The 18,445-nt window shown below is 44.6% G+C and overlaps 1 protein-coding gene across 2 annotated transcripts in view; it reads right to left on the reverse strand.

Annotated features, from left to right (window-relative positions):
* Positions 1 to 18,090, reverse strand: part of ror2 (receptor tyrosine kinase-like orphan receptor 2) — a 129,827-nt gene extending 111,737 nt beyond the window's left edge. For both annotated transcript variants that reach the window (XM_046290595.1, XM_046290594.1), the window contains exon 1: positions 17,678 to 18,090. In XM_046290595.1, coding sequence (XP_046146551.1) covers positions 17,678 to 17,765 — 88 coding nt within the window. In that variant the 5' untranslated portion in view covers positions 17,766 to 18,090. The remainder of the gene's footprint in view (positions 1 to 17,677) is intronic.
* Positions 18,091 to 18,445: the final 355 nt, after the last annotated feature.

The raw sequence follows: 18,445 nt of genomic DNA on the forward strand, positions 1-18,445 counted from the left end.
CAACAGTGTGCAGATATTGTAATGTAGGCTACCTGCATGCTGGATAGCCTACAAGATGAAATTATTATGGCCAAAATATAAAAGATTTTTGTCAAACTGCAGCCAAGCATCGAAGATCATGTCACCAGAATTAGACCCTGGATATTTATTGGAAAGGAGCATCAGGCTCATCACCTTGGACTTTCACCTCCCTGTGAAGTTCATCATCATTTATTTGATCTGTAGCCTAATATGGTTTCCTGACGAGTCGTAGTGGGAGGACCGCACAACATGTCATCGCGTGACTCCAACTTTACTTCTATATGATGGTTATTATACGCATAAAAGCATTTCCACTGACGGTTCTCGCATAATTCATATTACAGACACAAAAAGATCCCTGGTCTAGCGTATTTTGTTTTTCTATTTGTAAAGTTTACTGGAAAATGTTCTGTTTCCATCAGGCCTGTCATGATGATTCTTTTTTTGTTTTGAATTTTACCCCTTTTTCTCCCCAATTTCGTGGTATCCAAATGGTTTAGTAGCTACTATCTTGTCTCATCGCTACAACTCCCGTACGCGCTCAGGAGAGACGAAGGTTGAAAGCCATAGCATTTGTAATAGCATTTATAATTTTTGAACTACAACCATATTTAAATGAGCTCCCAATGCATTTCAGTGGCAATTAAAAAAGGTCCATAGACTCAACATTTTTAAAACAAATTAAACTCCTCTTTCGCCGATGAAGCTATCAACTGCAAACCAACATTGAAATGTTCAGACTGACCCCTTAGATTGCTTGCATTCCAAATGTTGATAACATTTATACTTTTTGAACAAAAAACATTTAAATTAGCACAAATTAGCATAGGTTTGAATACAGGGGTAGCTATTCAAAATGGTTATGCTCATTGGCCAATTAAGCTACAAAACCAACATTAAAACATTTATGCTATCCTAAATTCAAATTCTTAAAAATCATTATCAACTATAACAACATAAATTTGCATATATTAGCACGCCGACAGTAACTTTTGAACCATTCAAGCGAGAGACCAAACCTGTGGTAATTAGCATAAAACTTAATGGATTTAATACAACAAATAAGAACACGGTGGTAGGGCCTCAAGTGGTGCAGCGGTCTAAGGCACTGCATCACAACAAGCGTCACAACAGACCCAGGTTTGATCCTGGGCTGTATCACAACCAGCTGTGATCGGGAGTCCCATAGGGCAGCGCACAATTGGCCCAGCATCGTCCGGGTTAGGGGAGGGTTTGGCCGGTGGAGCTTTAGAATGTAGAATGTTTATTCACATTATGTTAACTGGCTCATGCAACAGAATGTCTTTTTTTGCAATGTCAGTAGAGTTGAATCAACAAATCACAGCACATATTTTACATCTTGCTTTGCTCCGATGGGTACACTCGCAATGGCCGACAGTCCACCCATTATGCCATCATTGACTTGAACGGGGCTCCCTGTTCTATTCGTTCTATTTCTATGGCAGCGCATGCAGTCAGGAGCAGAGCGAACAGTTATTACGGTGACCATGGTCATTTGGCTGGCCAATTACCGTCATCTAAACTTCCCAAGACCGTCACAGCCCTACAAATCATTGATGCATGATTTATGAGCAAGTTTGAATTCCTTTATAACTTTTTATAAAATGGTAAGTAAATCTGAGCCTTTCAAGGACAAAAATGCCATCCCATACATGCTTTTACTGTCTACTTGCTACTAATCTAATGCAGCAGGTGTAAAAACACACCAGAGTGGAGTTCCCTTGTTAGGTTGAAAATACCGTATCCCTGAAATCCGGATGTTAGTGTTTTCTGGCGAGCCTGCACAGGCTGACTTGCTACTGGATGCTTTAAATCCTTTGGAAACCTCTTAACAACCAGATGATGTGATTCAAATTTAAAAAACAAAGTCAGGAAAGTAAAATCAACAGTGGAGACGCTGCTTCTCGCCCTGAGGAGTCGTTGTGTTTTTATTACTAAGATGTTAATACTGAAACAAACACTTCCATACACAGATCCTGCCGGCTAAGAGCAACTTAAACAGAACAAGAGGAAAGTGAGCCGCACTCCAAACATCGAAATGACAGAAAAACATGTCATTTTTGAATGACGTCACACACATCTGCAACCCCATTGGACGACAACCAAGCTCTCAGAAAACATGATCCTTGTCATCCGTCTCTGATTAATTAGGGAGCGGAGAGAGGAACTCTGGGTAATTGTACGCTGCTAAGTTTTCTAATGTAATCTAAAATTGGAGACCACCAGTGGAAACTTCGCTTTTAGGCAGCAGGGGCAATACAAACACCCAACCACGATCAATTCATCAAACCACTTACTGGTAAGCACAGGTTGAAAGTTGAAATTTCACTGTGGGAATTTAGAAGGAATTTGTGGAGATTGTTTTTTTCCACCATGGCTGGTGAACATGACATCAGAACCCCACAGGCCCCTCCTCCCAGCTCATAACGTCAGGAACGAGTGATGGTGGAGGTCTGTAATTAGAAGCATATGCACCAAACATAAAAGCATCAACAGGCATTATTGGTTGTTGCAGAAAATGCATTATAAAAGTCCAAGATGGTTTCTTGAACATGGCTTTGTTATACAGTATGGGCTCTTCTAATTGGCTCCTGTTCTGGTGTATGAAGCCATGCTGGGTTTTAATTACATCTCCTTCCTGCATTTCCCAACATCATTTCTGAGTAAGGAAAACCAAATCAAATCATCAATCAAGCCAGTTAAATCATTCACTGTGCTGACCTTGGCTAGTAGCTCTATTTCACTTCAGTTCAGACAACAGACATTAGGAGAAAGCTCTTCCACATTGTGATAAACATCCATTCAATGGGAATAGAGCAGCACGTTTACAGTGTTGCTAACACACTGGCTGTGTGTCTCTGTAGTTTTTACATTTGCAGCGAGATTGTATCGCTTGTCTACGTACAAATGGAATTCTCCCCCCATATTACCGATTCAGATGCTATCTCCCCCACCAGCGACAGAGCTCGCCCTCATCGTCAAGGTAACTTACGCACGGTAACTTCATCCCAGTGGCTGGGTTAAAACAACAATGGCCGTCTCGTAAAATGGAGGCACTGCCCTTTGAAGCCTTGGCCATTTGGAGGCCTAAAAAGACAAAGATAATAAACGAGGTGAGGAATGAAAGCTGTGAAGGGGAACCATCTCCTCATGACATGTTGCAATTACATTTTACTGGCTCCGAGATAAAGTTAGCGCAGTGCTAAACAGAGTATTGTCACCGGTGTTCTGTTACCGATGAAGGACATTGGATTTGGACAAAAACCCTCAATATTAGTGAACATGGCATGCAGTGTGTCATCTACTGTTTTCCGTCGGTCTCGTTTCCTTTATCCTGACAGCTAGAGTATGCAGACATTACCTCGAGTACATGTTTCCGGTAGTGAATAACGCTCTCATTGCAAAAGGGCATATTTCATTAAGCACAAAGCTTTGTAAGTGAATGCATTTGGGCTAGCGGGGAAAATGTCTCCCCCATTCCTTCCCAGGCGCCCTCCATCACCAAGCTATGATTAACAAAGCATCTGTGTGAGGAGGGACAGACTTTATCTAAGGGGCTTGTTAAACCCCCCACTACGCACATGTCATTTCCGCACGTTCGCGGGAGACTGTTTTTAACTCCTCTGTGAAAGGAAAACAAAGCACTTGGGAAAAAATTGGACAGGGTCGATCCACTTGGAAAGAGAATGATATGTTCTCATTTGGGGTTGTTGAAAACATTCGAGCCATCATGCTTTTTCACTGGTTGTGTGTATGCTAGTGCTTAGGCTACACAAGGGTTTGAAACATCACTGCCAATTGTTGACAAATGTTGAAGGTTCTTCCTGGTTGGGATGTTGGTGCCGTTCAATCATTTTTTTTGCATTTTTTTGGTCACTCCACTTTATTGACTTTCACTGCAGAGAATGTCAGGATCAAAAGGAGGCAGTGGAGAAGTACACGTGTTTGGAACGTGTTTGGAACGAGGCCCATTTGTTTTAATTAAGTTAGGGGAGGAAGCCAAGACAAGAGCCCCGGGCTGGAGAGAGAAATATACAGAAACACACACACACAAAAAAATAGCAGTCGACTTTAAACAAGGTTACACAGTTGGGGAAGTATGTGCTATCTAACATGAGACAACGTCCTGTGACTGTTTACGAGGTAGATTAGGAACAGATCGGAGAACACGGCCTAATGGTTTATTACGGGCCCAAACAGCTTGCAATCTAAACAGACATTTGCCAGGCAGGCACATGTGAAAATTATTTAGAAAAACTAAATAAGCTGTAACACTCATTCATATTACATGAGAAGTGAAAATACCTGTGTCATATGAAAACTGATTAGGACATATTAAGAAACTTACTGTAAAATATTCAGGGTTCACTGAAATCAGAGTCAGAGCAAATGCCTGAAGAAACGGTTTTGAGGTGTTTTATCAAATTATATTTTTAAGTTCTATGTGATGTCATTTGGAGAATAAACGAATGCAAAAATAACGATGACATTTGAGCTAATGTCCTAAATAAAAATAGTCATTTGTATCTGTGGCAAATCAAATCAACACTAAACAACAAAAGACATGTGTAATAAAAATGCTCCTTCACCTCTTGAACTTAACTTAGGTCATCGGCCTGATGAAGTTCACATTCTGCCTTTGTCTCACTGATGGTCACAACACCACAGTTCAGGGAAATACTCAACACACTGCATTCAGGAATGTGGTCAAATAAATAGTAAAAAGTCAACAGGAGAGCGCATCCATTTTTCAAACACTGTCAAAAAACATTAGGACAGGACAACGAGGGTCTACTTGCCATCGTTACAAGGCCAAAATTAACTACAAGCTCAAAACTCCTTCCTTGCCCAGTGTTAACTCTCAAAATATCTCTGATGCAACACCCCAGAGAGCCAGCCTGTCTAAATTCAAAGAAAAACATTACTGAAAACTACGAGGGGGTTGGGTTGGGGGACGACATCTCCTAAACTTCTCAACCAGGAATCTGAACCAAACACTGCTGGTTGAGTCAGGGAAATTCCTCACGCCAAGTGAAGACCTCAAATAAACCATCCCCATCTCTCACGCCACCGTTATCACCTCACATTCTTTTATTACATTCCTGCATTTTAAGTGTCCTTCCTCTTGTCCCAGCTTTCATGTTTATTACAGAGCTGGAGTACCAGTGGATGAAATACTGGGCTCTTGGGAACACCTGGTGCTGGGGTGGTGGATGGTAAAACCCCTTTGGATTCAGCTGGTCAGGTATGTGATGGACAATAATGGAAGCCACACCTTCATTACCCAACTAGCTACAGCACATGTCAAAAGTCATTCCACGGAGGGCCAAGTAGCTGCGTGTTTTTCGTTCCTCCCTTGTACTTGATTGACGAATTAAGGTCACTAATTAGTAAGGAACTCTCCTCATCTGGTTGTCTTGGTCTTAATAGAAAGGAATACCCCCAAAACATGCAGACACTAGGCCCTCCATGGAAAGAGTTCAACACCCCTGAACTACAGGGTCGTTCCACCTCAAAAAGCACCAGAAAGAGGTTTGACACACACCATCTCAGATAGTAACTACTACAGAAACAAACAGGACCGATTATCATTCCTGAAAAAATATATATGTCAACAAAATAATGTTATCTGAGAAATTAAGCTAATTTATTGCACCCAAATTGGCCATTTAAAATGTATAGGATTCAGATCATATTCAATACATATAGTACCCGGCAAACGATTTGGACCAAACTTCCTCCTACTAATGAGTAAGACATGAGGGTGAGGGGGGAACCCCCCCCATTGTTTTTGTCAAGAGCCACCCAGGGATCCCCATGCCAATCTCACCCCAACAACTAGTATACAGAATTAGTTCTCTTTGTTTGAAGCAGTAGTATGAAGCAGTGTCTTAGAGAATTGCTTCTCCATAATATGTCATGTATTCCCTGTGAATCTGGTTGTTTTTCACTTGTTCTGTGAAATTAGTCGTTGAAGTTGCTTGAATTAGTTTCCCATAAAGTAGTGTGATAATACGATGTAACTAGGTTTTGGCCATTGTTCCTACTATACCGTTATCCGTTTTTCTGGTCTCTTGTGTTTATTAAATAGATCACAACATTTCCTCTGCAACTTCGGAAAGGGAAATCATGATGATGATGATGATTTCATCATGATGATGCTCATGATGAAAATAAATTGTGTGATCATTCTCACAATTCAAGTCAGTCCTCCATGAAAGCAATTCCGTTTGTCCTTCTCTTATAAACCTAAAGCTTCAACCCAACTCCCCTTGAACAGTGGCCTCTCTCTGAGACAGCTATCCCTATGCAATTCTCATATGAAGACTTTTCCTACAAGCCCAAAACTGATGGAGAAATGGGCTAGGAACTAAAACGCTGTGACAACTCTATTCGGGGCGGCAGGGTAGTCAAGTGGTTAGAGCGTTGGACTAGCAACCGGAAGGTTGCAAGTTCAAACCCCCAAGCTGACATGGTACAAATCTGTCTTTCTGCCCCTGAACAGGCAGTTAACCCACTGTTCATAGGCAGTCATTAAAAATAAGAATTTGTTCTTAATTAACTGACTTGCCTGGTTAAATAAAGGTTGAAATAATAATTGATGGCAGTCTTCTGTTTTTCAATAAAGTTGTCAGGAAACAGCTCTATATGTAGTGTGATTAGTGACATTTACCATTAAACCCAACGCAACCCAATTACAAAACAACGTGTGTTTGGGACTTTAACCATTGAAGACCATACTATTGAAACCATTACAACTGTTGTAGCCTAATAGTTTGCTTGTACATCATGAAATGGTCGAACAGTAACTGGAAGGGAATAAACCACACACACACACACACACACACACACACAAAGGGGCCGTTTCCTGGACACAAATTAAGCCTAAGAGAACTACAAACTGAATCCCTTTCATGGAGGACTGGTTTCTATGGTGATGATGACCACACAATGTATTTTCATCATGAGCAAAAGCTATTGGTTTTCTACCTAAAGTCGCAAAGAAAATGTGGGGTTGGCGTGGTTGTTGGGGTGTGGGGATTGGCGTGGTTGCTGGGGTGTGGGAGATTGGCGTGGTTGCTGGGAGGGGGAGATTGGCGTGGTTGCTGGGAGGGTGAGATTGGCGTAGTTGCTGGGAGGGGAGATTGGCGTGGTTGCTGGGAGGGGAGATTGGCGTGGTTGCTGGGAGGGGAGATTGGCGTGGTTGCTGGGAGGGGGAGATTGGCGTGGTTGCTGGGAGGGGAGATTGGCGTGGTTGCTGGGAGGGGAGATTGGCGTGGTTGCTGGGATTGGCGTGGTTGCTGGGGAGATTGGCGTGGTTGCTGGGAGGGGGAGATTGGCGTGGTTGTTGGGAGGGGAGATTGGCGTGGTTGTTGGGAGGGGAGATTGGCGTGGTTGCTGGGAGGGGGAGATTGGCGTGGTTGCTGGGAGGGGAGATTGGCGTGGTTGTTGGGAGGGGAGATTGGCGTGGTTGTTGGGAGGGGGAGATTGGCGTGGTTGTTGGGAGGGGAGATTGGCGTGGTTGCTGGGAGGGGAGATTGGCGTGGTTGCTGGGGAGATTGGCGTGGTTGCTGGGAGGGGGAGATTGGCGTGGTTGCTGGGAGGGGGAGATTGGCGTGGTTGCTGGGAGGGGAGATTGGCGTGGTTGCTGGGAGGGGGAGATTGGCGTGGTTGCTGGGAGGGGAGATTGGCGTGGTTGCTGGGAGGGGAGATTGGCGTGGTTGCTGGGAGGGGGAGATTGGCGTGGTTGCTGGGAGGGGGAGATTGGCGTGGTTGTTGGGAGGGGAGATTGGCGTGGTTGCTGGGAGGGGGAGATTGGTTGTTGGATTTGTTGGGGGGGATTGGCGTGGTTGTTGGGGGGGGATTGGCGTGGTTGTTGGGGGGGGTATTGGCGTGTTGTTGTTGGTTGTTGGGGGGGGGGGGTTATTGGCGTGGTTGTTGGGGGGATTGGCGTGGTTGTTGGGGGGTTGGCGTGGTTGTTGGGGGGGTTGGCGTGGTTGTTGGGGGGGCGGGTTGGGGGGGTTGGCGTGGTTGTTGGCGTGGGGGGGAGATTGGCGTGGTTGTTGGGGGGAGATTGGCGTGGTTGTTGGGTTGTTGGGGGAAGATTGGCGTGGTTGTTGTGGGGGGGGTTTGGTGTGGTTGTTGTGGGGGGGTGATTGGCATGGTTGGGGGGGGGGGTATTGGAGTGTTTTTTTGGGTGGTTGTGGCGTGTTTTTTTTGGGTGGTTGTGGGATGGTTGTGGGATAGTTGTGGGTCCATGGGTGGCGTGTGACAATTTTTGGTCCAGATCGGATGTTGGGTACTACAGTTATTGAATCCTATACATTACAATGGCTAATTTGTATGAAATCTGAGATAAGATTTTATTATCAACAAAATAATGGTTTCAGGAATGCCAAGATTACCTGTTCCTGACTAAAGAAACCATTTCAGACAATTCCAACAGCACATTTTCTAAATGTTCTAATTTCATCTAGGAGAATATTTCCCTCCCTTGTTAAATATCATTTGAAGTCATTTTCCTTACCGACATCCGTCCTTATCTTTATTTTAAAGTTACGCCCATCCTCTTTGTACACACCCCTGGCTTTGACCATCTTTCACTCCCTGTAACAATCATCTGACAGAGTCCTATGATCCCTTTTACAATCAAAACAGACAGAGACAGAGGCAGAGAGACAGAGGAGAAAGAACCAAACCTAGGAGGTTATGACAATCTTCTAGACGTTCTGATTAGCCATCTTGAATGCAGTGTATTGTAGTAAATACAGTCACTTCTAACATCATTAAAAGTATACTAGCTATGGAATGAGCAATTTCCTCCACAAAACACCCTGAGCTGTACTAAAGGGGAGGTACTGCTGGTTTTCTTATGGTCCTTCTCAGCAGGAGTGGTTCTCCTTCACTGTAGCACCGAAGGCAATTAGTTGAATGTGTTCACATTATGGGTAAATAGACACGGCTCTGTTTTACATGCAATCAAGATCATTTCGCCCAATCAACGACGTCAAATGAATGTTCCAGCCAAATAAATAAAGAGCACTGCAGGTCACGGACAAAAGTCTCTCTTTTTCAATCATTGGCTAGCCTGGCTTTCTGTTGAATAGAAGCTAGGTCCAAGAAGGTATAGTTTCATTTGGAGGAGAAACTCAAGGTAATTTTCACTGACTATAATGTACTAAAGTAGTCATAATAAATTAGTTGCGATTTAGGTTTCAGTGCTGTTTTTTTGCCATCATAAATCTGACTGAAAGATACAAGAAAAACACAGCACTTAAAAACGGTAGGAGAGAAATTCCACAAAAATACTCACATCGATGTTGAAATTACAACCAAGAGTTCTAGACCCCTGCAGAGACATACATAGAGGCACCAAAGCAGAGCTGTTGGTGCTAAAGCAACGGCATTAATGACACATCCTTGGTTTATAGTTTTCTACTGATGAAATATGATCTGTTCTTGGTACAGCAAAGCAGATTTTTAGCAATTTAAGAACATTCAATTTGCCTGTGTCTACCTTTCTATTCCTCATGCAAAATTCCAGATTGAGAATGGGGGGGGGGAATATATAAATCGCTCTCAAAACATTTTGAATTACCTTCACATTAGTGTTGCACCAGGGACAGAGGAGAGATCCAATTTTCCAACAGAAGGTCACCTCATTAATATTCCTTTTCACTGAAAAGTCCATGTTCATCTTTGAGTTTGGTTAGACTCTGACCTTTTCCCTCACTATAAATCACTGGATCGCCTAGTGTGGTTTTCAACCATCTTGAACCAAGTTACTCCTAAGAGCTGATCTGAGGTCAGATTTTCCTTTTAAGATTTGAATTCCTTTTAAGATATGAAGAGTAAACTGACCCTAGAACAGTACGGTTTACATTACCATCTCATCGAAACCAGTGCAACAGAATCTGTAACAATTTAGATGTTCCTTTACAGATGATTGAGGCCTGGTGTTCACTATTCAACTAACTAAACACATGCCGTCTGTTTCATGTATTGAGAGCCATCTGTAGCACGCAACAACTAGGCCAACGTTTACAGCTATGGCGGACGAAGACAATAAACAGTTACGGATGTCAGCGGAGTAGCAGTTGACTTTCAATAAATCTATGCATTTAGTTTGTTGAACACCTGAGAAGCTGTTGGGGACTATCCAAATAGGGCTGTCCAGATTACGTGAATGTACACAGATTCTGGTGTTCTTTTATGGCCTACTATTTTACTTCTCTGGTTTACCGATGCCCTAACCTAATTTAGAAAACCATTCAGCTTATATCGGAGTGTAAGTCTGAAGGTTCCAAACAAAATGGAGACCAAGAGATCCATGTTCAAAGAACTACAACCAAACGGAGAACAACAACATGTAATGGTCTTGTTACACGTTTCAGTTTGTTCATGTTATTCTATGAAATAATGGGGGGAATGAATGATACAATAGGACTGCTGTTGGTTTGTGTCAAGCCTTACGCTTCCTCTCTACTCCGTGACCGCAGCTCTGAGCGACTATTCCGGGGCTGTGCTTTGGGTGGCCCAAAGAAAATGTTACTATGTGGCTTTAATGTGGTGCGTGGATGAATTAGGGCCCTCCAACTGCCAGAAGAAAATCATAAGTTTCAGTCAGCACAAATTCCGCGGACGTTAGTCATCCAACAGAATGTCTTGGAAAACTCTCAAAATGTCAAGAACAAGCTTGGCGCAGAAGGGTGTCAATCACACCAAGTAAAATGAGCACCTTGTGTAAAATTTTAGGTGTGAGAAGACAAATGACTGACACAAATAAATACATATTTTAGAGAGCGAGAGTTCTATTTTTGTTTATTGATTAGAATGCAGGAATTACACGGAGGACATGGAATATTTTGTCTGATTAGAAAACATGTCAGTTACACCAGGGGAAAACTTTACTAAAATATGACAGACTAGTGGGGATGTGACAATACCAGTATCGCAATATTTTCCCACTGTAAAATAAAAACACAAATCAAACTAAACTCTTTGATCCTTTAAAAACCTGCTGTATGTATAAAATATGCGCTATAGCTTGGAAATTACATAAATGTGACTCTGGATGAGAACAGAATGATGTTTGTTTCCAACATCGGGGCTATTTTCCAAAAGAAGTTCAATCCACTTTGTATTTTGTTCTTTGCCACGATACTAAACGGTATCCCGATACTGGTGTCATCCTGGACCTACTAGACTAGTATGCCTTTAAATCCATTTGATATCAAACTGATTCAAATTAAAATATCATGGACAACACATAACTGTGTTCAGGGGTTGGACAATAGACGGGGTTAGACATCCTATATTTTCCTAGTCACTAGCATGACTAGAAGCCTAGCAAGAAAGGCTGGTTGGGACCCTATAGATGTGCCTTCTAATAGCATGACATAAAGCTCCACCTGCTCTTGCAGGAGGCAGATCAGCCCTCTTGTTTTCCATGTCGCTCTTCTTCCTCCATCCTGGCATCTTTCAGCAATCCCCACATGTGTCAGATTATCTAATGACGTGATGCTGAGATCTCATTTCCAGCCAAGGCCCACCTTGATTACAAATGGAGCTCTTCTCCCACAACTACAGGTATGCCTAAGAAAAGTCGCGTTTCGACAACCCAGCATGGCTTTCTCGGGGTAATTAATCCACCTGGGATGCTTCGTCTGGGCCCATATTCATAAAGAGTCTCAGACTAGGAGTGCTGATCTAGGATCAGGTCTCCCGGTCCATGTTAATGTTATTCATTATGATATAAAAAGGCAAAACTGATCCTAAATAAGCACTCATACTCTAAGACTCTTTAAGAATAGGGGCCATGGTCAGTTAAAGCTCCGTGCATGATCAGCATTGAGGTTTCTGTGTTTGGATTTTTATTCTTTGGGATAAGCATATAGGGAACCACTGGGAGAGGGTTGAGTTGACAGCGGAGGAGGGAAGGTAGAGGGTTGGGGGAGAGTTGACAGCGGAGGAGGAAAGGTAGAGGGTTGGGGGAGAGTTGACAGAGGAGGAGGGAAGGTAGAGGGTTGGGGGAGAGTTGACAGCGGAGGAGGAAAGGGAGAGGGTTGAGGAGAGTTGACAGCGGAGGAGGAAATGTAGAGGGTTGGGGGAGAGTTGACAGCGGAGGAGGAAAGGTAGAGGGTTGGGGGAGAGTTGACAGAGGAGGAGGGAAGGTAGAGGGTTGGGGGAGAGTTGACAGCGGAGGAGGAAAGGTAGAGGGTTGGGGGAGAGTTGACAGAGGAGGACGGAAGGTAGAGGGTTGGGGGAGAGTTGACAGCGGAGGAGGAAAGGTAGAGGGTTGGGGGAGAGTTGACAGCGGAGGAGTGGAGGAGGAATGGTAGAGGGTTGGGGGAGAGTTGACAGCGGAGGAGGAGGATGAATGGGAGGGTTGGGGGAGAGTTGGAGGAGGAATGGTAGAGGGTTGGGGGGTTGATAGAGGAGGAGGGGGAGAGTTGACAGCGGAGGAGGAGGATGAATGGGAGAGGGTTGGGGGAGAGTTGACAGCGGAGGAGGAGGAGAGGATTGGGGGAGAATGGAGGAGGAAAGGTAGAGGGTTGGGGGAGAGTTGACAGCGGGAGTGGAGGAGGAGGATGAATGGTAGAGAGGTTGGGGGAGAGTTGACAGCGGAGGAGGAGGGAGGAAAGGGAGTGGAGGATGAATGGTAGAGGGGGGGAGAGTTGACAGCGGAGGAGGAAAGGGAGAGGATTGGGGGAGAGTTGACAGCGGAGGAGGAAAGGGAGAGGATTGCGGGATGAGCATATAGGGAACCACCGACTACAACCTGAGAACGCACAATGAGGCCTTCATTCTGACAATGTGTTCTCTATGCTGACATTGCATGTCATCGTTGGTGCACATCTACATGGGTTTCGTGTGATAGCTGCTCGGTCGTAGTGACACACCATACCTTAGCCTCTCCTCCTAGCTCCTGTTCAGCTAGAGGGGAGTGCTGTGTACATCAACACGTCAACTACCATGTCAGTTTCTGTTCTCTCAGTTGTCACCAGCTGGTAATTACAGAACAAAGGAGACAATTACTGTTCTCTTCACACTGGCAACGAACTACTCCTTATAGGCATGAGGGCACATTGATATGAACCCCCTTCATGTGTTGAGTTCGTGAGTGAGATGAACATTTATATAAATATCCAAATCTAGACTGTGCCAATCAGGAAAGCTGCCAAGCCTACAAAGGTTTGTCTAACTATGCCAAATTGTAATGCATAGAGGACAAACAGATGTAAGCTTGCCAAAATTGCATTTGCAAGCTCTGTTATTGGCATGGCTCAAATATGATGAAAAATGAAGAGTGGGGATCAAAACTGTTGTTGAGATGCGGGGGAACCCGGAGCAGGGAGCAGCTTTGAAGATTTCCGTCCGCGGCCTGAGTTAACACTAGATTAGCTGGCTGAACTCTGGCTAACTTCTCTACCATGTCCAGTCCCACTACCTCTCGCCTTACTTCACAGCTCAGCTGCGGGAGAGGAAAGGGAGAGGGTTGTGGGGGTTGGAGTGTTGATAGCGAAGGAGGAAAGGGTTGGGGGGAGTGTTGATAGAGAAGGAGAAAAGGGTTGGGGGGAGTGTTGATAGCGAAGGAGGAAAGGGTTGGGGGAGTGTTGATAGCGGAGGAGGAAAGGGTTAGGGGGAGTGTTGATAGCGAAGGAGGAAAGGGTTGGGGGAGTGTTGATAGCGAAGGAGGAAAGGGTTGGGGGAGTGTTGATAGCGAAGGAGGAAAGGGTTAGGGGAGTGTTGATAGCGAAGGAGGAAAGGGTTAGGGGGAGTGTTGATAGCGAAGGAGGAAAGGGTTGGGGGAGTGTTGATAGCGGAGGAGGAAAGGGTTAGGGGGAGTGTTGATAGCGGAGGAGGAAAGGGTTAGGGGGAGTGTTGATAGCGAAGGAGGAAAGGGTTGGGGGAGTGTTGATAGCGAAGGAGGAAAGGGTTGGGGGAGTGTTGATAGCGAAGGAGGAAAGGGTTGGGGGAGTGTTGATAGAGAAGGAGGAAAGGGTTGGGGGAGTGTTGATAGAGAAGGAGGAAAGGGTTGGGGGAGTGTTGATAGAGAAGGAGGAAAGGGTTGGGGGAGTGTTGATAGAGGAAAGAGAGGTTGATAGTTGAAGGAGGGAAAGGGTTGGGGGAGTGTTGATAGAGAAGGAGGAAAGGGTTGGGGGAGTGTTGATAGCGAAGGTGGAAAGGGAGAGTGTTGGGAGAGTTGATAGCGGAGGAGGAAAGGGAGAGTGTTGGGAGAGTTGATCGCGGAGGAGGAAAGGAGAGGGTTGGGGAGAGTTGGTAGCGGAGGAAGAAAGGGAGAGGGTTGGGGAGAGTTGGTAGCGGAGGAAGAAAGGGAGAGGGTTGGGGAGAGTTGGTAGCGGAGGAGGAAAGGGAGAGGGTTGGGGAGAGTTGGTAGCGGAGGAGGAAAGGGAGAGGGTTGGGGAGAGTTGGTAGCGGAGGAGGAAAGGGAGAAGGTTGGGGAGAGTTGGTAGTGGAGGAGGAAAGGGAGAGGGTTGGGGAGAGTTGGTAGCGGAGGAGGAAAGGGAGAGGGTTGGGGAGAGTTGGTAGCGGAGGAGGAAAGGGAGAGCGTTGGGGAGAGTTGGTAGCGGAGGAGGAAAGGGAGAGCGTTGGGGAGAGTTGGTAGTGGAGGAGGAAAGGAAGAGGGTTGGGGAGAGTTGGTAGCGGAGGAGGAAAGGGAGAGCGTTGGGGAGAGTTGGTAGCGGAGGAGGAAAGGGAGAGCGTTGGGGAGAGTTGGTAGTGGAGGAGGAAAGGAAGAAGGTTGGGGAGAGTTGGTAGCGGAGGAGGAAAGGGAGAAGGTTGGGGAGAGTTGGTAGCGGAGGAGGAAAGGGAGAAGGTTGGGGAGAGTTGGTAGCGGAGGAGGAAAGGGAGAGGGTTGGGGAGAGTTGGTAGCGGAGGAGAAAGGGGAGGAGGAAAGGGAGAGGGTTGGGGAGAGTTGGTAGCGGAGGAGGAAAGGGAGAAGGTTGGGGAGAGTTGGTAGTGGAGGAGGAAAGGGAGAGGGTTGGGGAGAGTTGGTAGCGGAGGAGGAAAGGGAGAGGGTTGGGGAGAGTTGGTAGCGGAGGAGGAAAGGGAGAGCGTTGGGGAGAGTTGGTAGCGGAGGAGGAAAGGGAGAGCGTTGGGGAGAGTTGGTAGTGGAGGAGGAAAGGAAGAAGGTTGGGGAGAGTTGGTAGTGGAGGAGGAAAGGGAGAGGGTTGGGGAGAGTTGGTAGTGGAGGCAGTAAATAAAAAAATTTAAAGCAAAAAGAGAAACCTGCCCTGTTTGTAACTCTTCTTCTGCCAGTCCCCTCAATAAAATTGCACCATGTGAGGCAGTTCTGTTCATAGCATCACTGGTTGTGTGTTGTGATTGTAGCAAAGCTATTGGTTAGTATTACAAACACATATAAGTGATCCACTACCATGAGAGATGTGTTTATTATGCTCTTAATCTAATTCAAATCACTAAATTAGAGGGCACCTCGTTGCAACGCCAAGCATGGTCTGTTTACTCTACACTGAAAAAGGGGCCAGACATCAATCATTTTGACCTGCTGTTACTATTGCAAGTTTTAAACTGCATTAGGGTTGGGCACTGCAGGGAGAAACACTGGAAAATGTATGTTATGGTTTTGCTTGTGATGAAGAAAAAAAATCAGATGTATGAACACAAAGTTGTTTTAGAAGTCAATAAATAGGACCAGTTATCACCACGTTGGCATACCTGGATATTGCCAAGGCTTGAACATACAAGGAGGACACCCATACAATGAGTGGAGCAGCGGTATAAGGCACTGCAGCTCAGTGCTAGAGGCGTCACTCGACACCCTGGTTCGAATCCAGGCTGTATCACAACCGGCCGTGATTGGGAGTCCCATAGGAAGGCGCACAATTGGCCCAGCTTTGCAAATGTTTGGCTGGTGTAGGCCGTCATTGTAAATATGAATTTGTTCTTAACTGACTTGCCTAGTTAAATAAAGGTTAAATAAATCAAATAAAAACCCATATAGCCTTTAATGTAAACAATGTTTTCTCAAGAAAAGTCATACAAAAGGTACATTTAAAAGACAATGTGTGCATAATCATTCCAGTTAAAGAGGACAGACATCAACTCAAGACTAAAAGACAGCCTCAACGCATTCACATTCTAGAAATCAACTACTCTTTAGAGGAGAAATGCTCCTTTGTTCGATGGTAAAGACTGTAAGTTCAAGGGCCGGTTATTAGCAAGTGAAACTATTAGCATGTCAATGGGCCAGTTTGAATATCCCCCAACACCTTTTGATGGGACGTGAGTAAGGAGCAGAAGAGGTGAGCCTTCTGTGGATACCCCCTGCCCCCTCTCACCCCCTTCACATACCTACCCAGGCCAGGCCAAGCTGTGCCTGGCCCCATCAACAGGCACTTTTATTCTATTTATACCCAAACCCCTGGATGAGAGACTGTTGCGCCAGCCAGTAAAAAAAGAAGCCTGCGTGACCAGTAGCCTATAAATGACAGAATGTGTAAAAACGAACTAACCACCACCAGGTGAAAAGAGCTAATCCTTTAGCTTGATTTTGTCGTAAAATAAAATAAAAAATCCTCTGCAATTGAAAGCAATTCCATAGCAGTTCCATAAACTTATATCATTTTTTCCTTTCAATCATATAGGCCTATAGTCTTTCCCCCCCAATCATGAACCACTGTAATTCTACTAAGGTCGTCAATTACGTTATCGTATATGTTATTGGGAGGTCCTTTGAGGGGACCTGGAGACACAAGGTAGGCCTACATGATCCTAAATCTCTGTCCTACCCCCCTTTGACCTGATACCAAATGGCAGGACCTGGGGACCCAAGCTGAAAACAGGAAATCCCAACATCTGTCACCCCCCCACCGGGGTCTAAATTAATTAGCAAGACTGACAAAGACAAGAGATCACTTTCAAACAGGCAACTGATTAACACCTTCACCAACCATGGCCTCTGCCTAGTAATCCTTGGTTTTATAGGAGATTGATACTGAATATCATACGATGGACACATCTACAGTTCGGTCTGTAGATCAACCACATTTCAGATCACACACACACATCAAAAACAGGACAAAGATGTGTACATTTTGAACTTGTCCAATACAGTGCACCACTCTATTCTATTCCTTGAATAAACGGGCCTAATTAGGACGAGGAAAACACACTCTCCTGTTCCACTAGGAACGTCTAGGGGGTGATTTAAAATGACCGAGGTCTGATCACAACCTGAATGTATCCCGCCCCAACAACAATGGACGTGCTTGTTGAACCAAATCCAAACGTCCCACAGACAAAAAAAAAGACCTGGAAAAGGTCTGACAGGAATCATAGGAAAAAGAAGGTCTGACAGGAATCATAGGAAAAAGAAGGTCTAACAGGAATCATAGGAAAAATAAACCACTGAAGTATTCCAATAAACCTATCCCTGCGATGCAACACAGAATAAGAATAACGTATTTATGTATGTGAAACTGTGCTATCCTACTGTAAACTATTGCTCAAACTTCAGAAACTAATGGCATTTAAGTTTTTTTTTAACTACGCAAATTAAAGTAATTGAGATTACTCACTGACATAAAACGTGCCAGAGTAGCGTATAACACGAAGTTATAAATAACTGCGAATTCCAAGGAGCACTTACCTGCGGATCTCAAACTTGGAGCCAACACAACCGCAAAAAGGAAGCTTTTGAAGAGCTTGATCAAAACACCCCTCTTTATCCATGCCATGGCTCCACAAAGTGCTCATTCAGTTTTATGAAACTTGACCTAGGAAAGTCTCATCCGATATGCACTACAGGTATTTCAATTATCTTGGGAGATTGAATTCGTCTGGGGAAAAATTGAAGTAGTAAGTAGCACTCAATGGGATAAAAACTACGGTGTGCAATAAACGAAACTCCTGTTTATAGTAGCTAGTTGTTCTGAAAAAATAACGGCGAATTTCATCCAGTGCATTCAGAGGGAGACCGTCGAGAGTCGCTATTCCTTCCTTAACTGTTTGCCCGAAGTATCCTAGTTAAAAACGTCAGCTTTCTTCACACATGACGTCGCATGGAACTCTCCCCCAAAGGAGTGAAAGAACTTTGGGGCGCTTTGTGTTGTGAGAGAAGCGCCATCTACGGGCGAAATATGTGATAAATTCAAGACCTTGACGTGCAACATTGTTTCTGAGAGGTCTGCTCTGTGGATCATTTGCGCGTTGGTCGATACCTACAATAAGGAACTTAATGATTCTTACAATCATTTTACTAACCCTTAAAGCCGAAATATGCGATTGCTACATACATTTTGGGACTTTAAATTAATTATATACCCATTGATTCTTGAAGAATATAGAGTATAAATCCTCATGTACTTAAGTTAAACAGTTGTCTTCCATCAGAACCCAAAATATAAACTTGTTTTAC

Source organism: Oncorhynchus gorbuscha, linkage group LG11 (genome assembly GCF_021184085.1).
Source record: "Oncorhynchus gorbuscha isolate QuinsamMale2020 ecotype Even-year linkage group LG11, OgorEven_v1.0, whole genome shotgun sequence".
NCBI lineage: Eukaryota > Metazoa > Chordata > Actinopteri > Salmoniformes > Salmonidae > Oncorhynchus > Oncorhynchus gorbuscha.